The sequence below is a fragment of the Toxotes jaculatrix genome, chromosome 7, assembly GCF_017976425.1.
Source record: "Toxotes jaculatrix isolate fToxJac2 chromosome 7, fToxJac2.pri, whole genome shotgun sequence".
In the NCBI taxonomy this organism is placed as follows: Eukaryota; Metazoa; Chordata; class Actinopteri; family Toxotidae; genus Toxotes; species Toxotes jaculatrix.
In genome coordinates, this window is record NC_054400.1 from 727395 (window position 1) to 734894 (window position 7500).

General features: G+C 48.7%; 2 protein-coding genes across 5 annotated transcripts in view; both read right to left on the bottom strand.

The window, feature by feature from the left end:
* Positions 1–2685, bottom strand: part of LOC121184173 (zinc finger MIZ domain-containing protein 2-like) — a 17006-nt gene extending 14321 nt beyond the window's left edge. Inside the window, 1 exon segment of the mRNA XM_041041651.1 lies at positions 2250–2685. The gene's annotated coding sequence lies outside the window, so the exon portion shown is untranslated.
* Positions 2686–4656: 1971 nt separating this feature from the next.
* Positions 4657–7500, bottom strand: part of ogdha (oxoglutarate dehydrogenase a) — a 25804-nt gene continuing 22960 nt past the window's right edge. For all 4 annotated transcript variants that reach the window (XM_041041643.1, XM_041041642.1, XM_041041641.1 and 1 more), the window contains 4 exons: positions 7438–7500; positions 7174–7337; positions 6535–6689; positions 4657–6442 (listed from right to left, as the gene is read on the bottom strand). The exon at positions 7438–7500 is cut by the window's right edge and continues 10 nt beyond it. In XM_041041643.1, coding sequence (XP_040897577.1) covers positions 6322–6442; positions 6535–6689; positions 7174–7337; positions 7438–7500 — 503 coding nt within the window. In that variant the 3' untranslated portion in view covers positions 4657–6321. The remainder of the gene's footprint in view (positions 6443–6534; positions 6690–7173; positions 7338–7437) is intronic.

Consider the following 7500-nt stretch of genomic DNA (forward strand, 5'->3'; position numbering starts at 1 on the left):
ACTTTGACAGTTTCCTTTTATCGACGCACCAAATTTTCTGCCTCACACAAACATAGGAACCAAACGTGGCTGTATCCAGGATCATTTCAAACCTTTCCAGACTTTTCCAGGACCAGCACGCAGCACGGATAACTTGATGTCATTTGATCTGCCTGCGACCACCTGAATCCGTTCAAGTTACATCAACTACAGTTTCTGTCAACAAACAAATTGTCAAGTCATTGATTAGTCCATCGTCAGAAAACAATCAGCGACTGTTGAGACAATCGGCCGCTTTAGCCTCTGTCCACTTCCTGTCACAGTCCCTGAGTCTCCCTGAGAGAACGAGTCACCTGAGGACGTCACCTTCAGGTGTTCATCATCTGCAATGAACATTTTTTATTTTTATGCAAACGGTTATTCGATTACTTAGATGAACAACAGTCAGATTAACTGCTAATGGAAATAATCATTAGTCGCAGCCGCGGTAACAACAACAAACAGGAGCCTCTGCTCACTCAGGGCTCGTGAAGTGAAGCTCTGTCACCAACTCTCCATCACATAACGCACACCTGCAAAAACATCAACACATCTGTCACTTTTTTTTAACAATCCATGGATTCGTTGGTCAGTCTACAGCTGAAACTATTTGCTGAATAATCAATCGGTCAAACATCTGCTCGCTCACTCGCCCATCCGCTCTGAGGATTTTCACCTTGGTTTTCACACTGCTGACTGAGCAGGACCAGACTTTTAAAGACGTCACCTCAGGCTCTGGGGAAACATTCTCTGAACCAAACAACTCATCAATTAACTGAGAAAATAACTGGCAGATCAATCAATCATAAATCTGTTTATAAAACGAAATGGAAAATAATGGAAAATGTCCACATTGTCTGCAGGTGTTCTGTAAAAACCCAAAGATCTTGAGTTCATTGTGAAACAGAGAATCACACTCACTGGAAAATCTGGTTTTCCTCAAGTTAAATCAACTATCAACACAGCTGCGGATTCATTTTCCCTCTGTCAATAACTCCCAATACAGAGAAAACATCCCAACAACATAAATCCATACAGAAGGATAACAGGAGGGATAACAGGAGGGATAACAGGAAGCCAAAGTGAAGGAATCATCAGAGAAAGAGAGAAAACGAGCCTGCAAACAGCAGCAGCTCTTCAGCAGCTCTTTCCTGTTCTCTCCTGCAGCTTGAACTCAACTCACCAAACAACTAACGACTCATTTGACCAAACAGGTAAAACAACTAAATCAAACCATAACGGAGCCTCTGGGTCAGTCAGAACGCACTGGACTCGGGGAATAACCTGCTCCCAGCTGCAGCCTCTGATTTAAGAGTCAGGTCCCAGTGAGCCACACCGAACGGACCGATCAGCTCCAAACGTGGGAAATATCCTGTGATTAACCGCTAACTGGGAACTGTGGGACCCGTCCACGTGAAAGCGTTACTGCTGTAACGTATTCGATTATGCGATTAATATTCGTGTGAATAAAGTAAACTCAGTGCTGTGAACTCGCTCAGTGTCTTTACCATTGACCCCTCGTGCACAGAACACATGCACGCGTATAGTAATAACACTATGGCTAATATAAGTAATAAAACATGTATATATTTTAAACCGAGATAAACCGGGTCGTGTTGTCCCGGTTCGCCGGACCTCACACGTTCGTCTGGCCGCTGAAATGAAAACCTCCGACAAAATGAAAGTGTCAGGAGACATTTTGAGATTCCTTGTAGTGGTGGGGAAGCTAATGCTGACATGCTAACAGGCAGGTCCCTGCGCTCCGCGGCCGGGAAATGAAGCTGCTCCTGCTGTGGGTAGCACCGCTGTTAACGTTAGCATGCTAACGAGACGAACACAGCCCACTGCGTCTAAACAGCCCAAAATAATTTACCGGACAGTGTTATTCTAATGGTCGCGAAACCAGATACCGAAAGTTGGATAACGTGTTAAAAATGCTGCAATTACTGAAAATATCACCCCATTCCACAGCTGTTACCAAGCTAGCTCTTAGCCTCGCTAGCCCAACGGGCTGTGACAATGGAATGCTCCGAAGCTAACAGTTAGCCACCAGCTAGCTTCTTCCTCCAGCACAAAACAGTCACCTAATGACGGCCAACATGTGGCTCCACACCGAGCAGCCGTTCCGGGTTTTAATTATTGACATGTTCCCCCTGAATTAAAACACAAAACTGTAAATACCGCACACAGACAAAGCGGGCAGAAGTGCTGGTTTCTTAGAGTCAACCTACCTCCTCTACCACCCCGGTGTCCGAGCCCTGCTCCGGGGCTCCGCAGTCTGAGCTCTCCCGGGCCTCCGGAGCATCAAGGACCGAGCGCACCTGAAGTAAACCACCACAGGCAAGAGAACCTGCTCAAAGACGGCCCGAATATCCAAAAATGTCCCGGTGAAATCCTCCACTGAATCCGAGATTCACCCGGTCGCACTGGCTTTAGTTACCTCCTCCAGCCAGCTAGCCCTCCCTCCCCGCCGCCACCGGGCTCTGCGTCTGATTACCCTTCTTCAGCAGGCGGCACCATCCGGGAGTTTTAATTTACAATTAAATAAAATATAAGTTCAGTAATTATGCTCCAGTTAATGTGTGGAGGGTGACGCCGGAGCCGCTTCACTGTTTCCTATGCATCGCTGCTGCCGGTGGGAGAAAGCCAGCAGGTCGGACCGGAGAACTGCAGCGACCAGGGAGGGAGGGGGTTACAGACAGACAGACAGGCAGAGAGGGGGTAGAGTGAGAGTGAGACAGGCAGACAGACGGGCGGGCAGACAGAGAGACAGAAAGACACGCAGAGACAAGGACACGGGAGGGGAGACAGCCAGATAAAACCTGTACATGTGTCCAAACTGTCCCACAAAGGACCGTGTGGTTGCAGGTTTTTGTTCCCACCAAGCTGCAGCACATCAGACTCCACTCATTCAATCAGCTGATCTCAGTCTTCAGACAGCTGATTGGTCAAACTGTGTGCTCATGATTGGACCACAGGTGAATCAGATCAATCAAGTGGACCAGGTGAATCTTGTTAATCAGGTGCTTACTGTTACCAGCTCCTGCTGGTTGGTGTGGGCTGGCTTTTGGTTTTGTTGGTTGGATATCTGCGCTGTGGACAAGCTGGAGGAAGCTGTGGTGTAAGTGTGGTGGTGGAGGTGGTGGAGGCGATCTTCTGTTTCAGGCGTTGGTTGGAGGTGTACTGTTTAACAACTCAATCATAACAGAAGTTACCTCAAGGTACTTTCACACGGAGCAGGTTCAGACCAGACTCTTTATAATATCAGAGACAGAGACACATTTCACCCAAGAGCAGCAAAGAAAAACTCCCTTTAACAGGTAGAAACGCTGAACAGAACCTGACTCACGGTGGGAGAGAGAGAGGGAGAGGGAGAGGGAGGGAGAGGGAGAGAGAGAGAGGGAGGGAGAGAGAGAGAGGGAGGGAGAGAGAGAGAGAGAGAGGGAGAGAGAGAGAGAGAGAGGGAGGGGGAGGGAGAGAGAGAGGGAGAGGGAGGGAGAGAGAGAGGAAGAGGGAGAGAGAGAGGGAGAGAGAGGGAGAGGGAGAGGGGAGAGGAAGAGGGAGAGGGAGAGAGAGAGGGAGAGAGAGAGAGAGAGAGGGAGGGGGAGGGAGAGAGAGAGGGAGAGGGAGGGAGAGAGAGAGGAAGAGGGAGAGAGAGAGGGAGAGAGAGGGAGAGGGAGAGGGGAGAGGAAGAGGGAGAGGGAGAGAGAGAGGGAGAGAGAGGGAGAGGGAGAGGGGAGGGGAGGGGGGAGAGGAAGAGGGAGAGAGAGAGGGAGAGAGAGGGAGAGGGAGAGGGGAGGCGGGGGGGGGGGGGACTTGGGACATTGTAGGTTTCATGAAGAGCAGGATTAAAAGTAAAGAGAAGACAATAGCAAGATCCAGACTCTACAGCTCCGAGGGCAGATGAACCTGCAGAGAGCGACGGCAGAAGAGAAGAGAAGAGAGGAGAGGAGAAGAGAAGAGAGGAGAGAAAGACCTCCCAGACCCAAACTGGTAAATGGTTCCACAGAAGAGGAGCCTGAGAACTGAAGGATCTGCCACCTGTTGTACTGTTGGAGACTTTAGGAACCACAGTAGAACTGCATTCTGGGAGCGCAGAGTTCTGCAGGGTAATAAGGATGAATAACGATGAGCTCCTTGAGATATGATGGTGTGTGAACACTGAGGGCTTCGAAGGTGAGGAGCAGGATTTAACAGGGAGCCGATGCAGAGACGCCAGGACAGGAGGAATATGGTTTCCTGGTTCCTGTCAGCAGCCCCCCCGACAGATCCAGGTCCCATAATGCATCTGGATAGCGTCTCTTCATCACATCATTTAAACGCCACACCTCCGCTGTAACAGACCGGATGTTACACGTGTGTAGCCCGATGACATCACTCGCTCTTAGCAACACACACACACACACACGCGTGCATTGTGCTCTGCAGCCTCTGTAACCATGCCAACCGAACACGCGCACGCGGCGCACACACACACACACACCTGTGACAGTGAGTTAATGCAATACAAAGACGAGAACAAAGGAATTCAACAGATCAGAATAAGTGAAAAGAAAACCAGAGGAACGGAGAGAGTGAGGAAAGGAAAAAAAGAAAGGAGGGAGGAGAGGTGAAGCAGACCGAGGACAGAGGCCGTTCTTCAGTACATACAGTTTCTTTATTGAATGAAGCAAAATAATGAAGAGAATTTCAATCCCCTATTATGAAAATAAATAAATCATTTTCTTTGTCTCGCAGAAGCCCAGCTGATCTCATCTTCTGCTGTCGTTTCATTTTCTGCTTTTTCCCGCCGACAGAGTTCATTCAGCTGCTCCACACGAAAAACAATAAAAACATGAGACGCTCCGCTGCAGTTTGGCACAGGATAAATGCTCAGCAGAGAGAAGAGGAGAGACAGAAGCCCGGGGTTAATTCACAATCATCAGCAGTGCATTGGGTTGAGCTCATGTAGGGACGCCTGACAGCGCAGACCTCCACCATTTTATTCCCCAGATATCCCTTCAAAATAAAAGACGAATAGAATAAAATCTCAAGTGTGCGAGTTAAGCGTTGCCATGGTGACTAATTACAGACTTTACTCAACGAGTGAACACACCTGCTGAAAGGCAAAACACCTCTACCTGCTGTAGTGATACCAATCCTCAAATATCACACTCTTTTCTCAGCTAGCTGCGCTCACATTGGTTTTCAATGGGGAGCGCTAACTATGCTAACGAGACATTAAAGAAAAACTAAAAATAAAATGTTTCCGGCAACGTTTCAGGTGAAGGGAGGATGATTTTAGGACCTGACTGAGGAAGCAGTGATGAGGATGAAGATGAGAAAAAGGAAACAGGAGGTGTCACTGTGTGTGTTTTCTAAACCATCTGCTCTAATGACCTGATGTTACAGAAGACAGCTGGAGGTGGAGTGTGTGTGTGTGTGTGTGTGGACGGAGAAGGGTGCATGTGTTGAAAGGTGAAAGGTCATGAAGGTTTAGGTTCAGGCTTAAGGCTCAACTCCCCCAGATGGTTTGATGCAACTTTTTGTGGAGCAACGTTGCCTCATCAGACATCTCTGAGTTTTCCTTCATGCTGCCTGAAACCTGTGTGTTGCCCAGACGAGTTGCCTCGTACCGACTCTCCACGTTGCTCACTGGGCTGAAATGTTTCTGTCTGAATCTGATCCTAAAGTTTCAGACTTCATTAAAAAAATCTGCCAATTTTAGACAAGATTTTATTCAGGTGACGTTTCTTTGTGGTTGCTAGTGTTTAGACCTGTGGCCCATAAACCAATCAATGTTAATCAATCAGTAACAAATGAAACCCAGGTTAAACTGCTCAGACACAGAAGAAGAAAGAGCTGTGTCACGTCCTCACTAACATCATGGTTTTCTTTTCTTTCATGTCTCTGTTCTTTGTGCACATTTTTCTAAAAACACTTCCAAACCTGAATCTTGGCAGCATCAGATTAGTTCTGGTTCCTTCAAACGTCAGAAAACCAAACGATTCTCAGCCTGAGCTCTGAAAAGCAACAGACTCAGACTGAACCTGGAATCTTAAAGCAGCGGCTGCGGCAACGCGTTGCTTGGATAGTTGAATTGCTGTGTTTCCTGTGGGTGGAGTTGAGCCTGAAGCTGATACTGCACTGTAATACTGCTGATTACATGTGTGCACTACTGACACAGTACTACACAGTAGTTGTACAGCTGTGTGTGTGTGTGTGTGTGTGTTCAGTTGATGTTGCAGTCTGTGTGTGTAACTGAATCCAGCGGGGTCAGGGGTCAGAGGTGAGGGTATATTCCAGGTGTTGCAGGTCACAGGTTTACTGCTGATCTTTGAATGCGTCCAGGTCGAAGGCGGCATCCAGGAAACGCCGCAGCTCCATCAGATGAGTGTTTTTGTTTCCTGTAGCCGGAGCTGCCGCCGGCTCCCTACCAACATACCTGAAACACACACACACACACACAGAGGAGACAGTGAAGTGACCTGTCACTGACTGATGACGAGCCCGGCTGATGAAGGTGAAGGTTATTACCAGACAGGTTTGGCTCTCTGGATGGTGGTCCTGATGCGCGGCTTCACGTAGTCGTAGTACCCCTGGTTCTTGTGCTCCTCCTGACACCAAACCAGGTCAGCGTTGGCAAAGCGCTCCGACTCGGCCTTCACCTGGTCGAACGGGAACGGAGACAACTGGGGGGCAGAGACGGCAGCTTTAAGCTCAGCTGTATTTTTCATTTGATGCCTCGTTACAAGATAGTAATTATCAGACGTTTGTTTTGTCTCCTCGCTCTGAAACCTTCGGACACCAGCTGCTGGGGATAATACAGGTGAACCCCGTCTGAAACACCTGTCTGACTGTGGGACAGCTTCAATCTCACATTGTCTCCTTCTCACATATAAGACGACTCAAACTTCTTCAAACCTCATTTCCAGAAAACATCGAGTCACAGCGGCAGTAACATGCCTGTTGGACAGAAACATGCTGGACCCACATCGGGGACCAGGACATCCCAGATCTCCTGCCTGACGTTTTCCACGGGGTGTGTGGACACATCCAGGACTCTCAGATGAAACTGATAGACTCAGCTGCTCCTCTGATAGCCAGCTGTACTTACTGGTGACTCCATGCTGTTTGTATGTTGGTGTGTAGTTGTGTAGCTGTGTGTGTGTGTACCTGCTCCATGCGTGCGATGGCCACGCTTCCCTCCATCCCTCTGTTCTTCCTCTCTTTGGTCAGCTCGTAGTAAACCTTCCCCGTGCAGAAGATCAGTCTCTTCACCTCCTCCGGACGCTCCAGTGCCGAGCCTCCTTCTGGGATCAGCCTCTGGAAGTGAGTTCCTACAGAGGAGGGACAGGAGGACGAGACGCAGAGGGTCAGGCCGAGCACACGTCTGGAAACTGTACCACAATTACTAAGTAACAAGGACAACAACGTTACCAGGCAGCATCTCGTCAAAGCTGGACCTGGCCTCTGGGTGACGGAGCAGAGATTTGGGAGTGA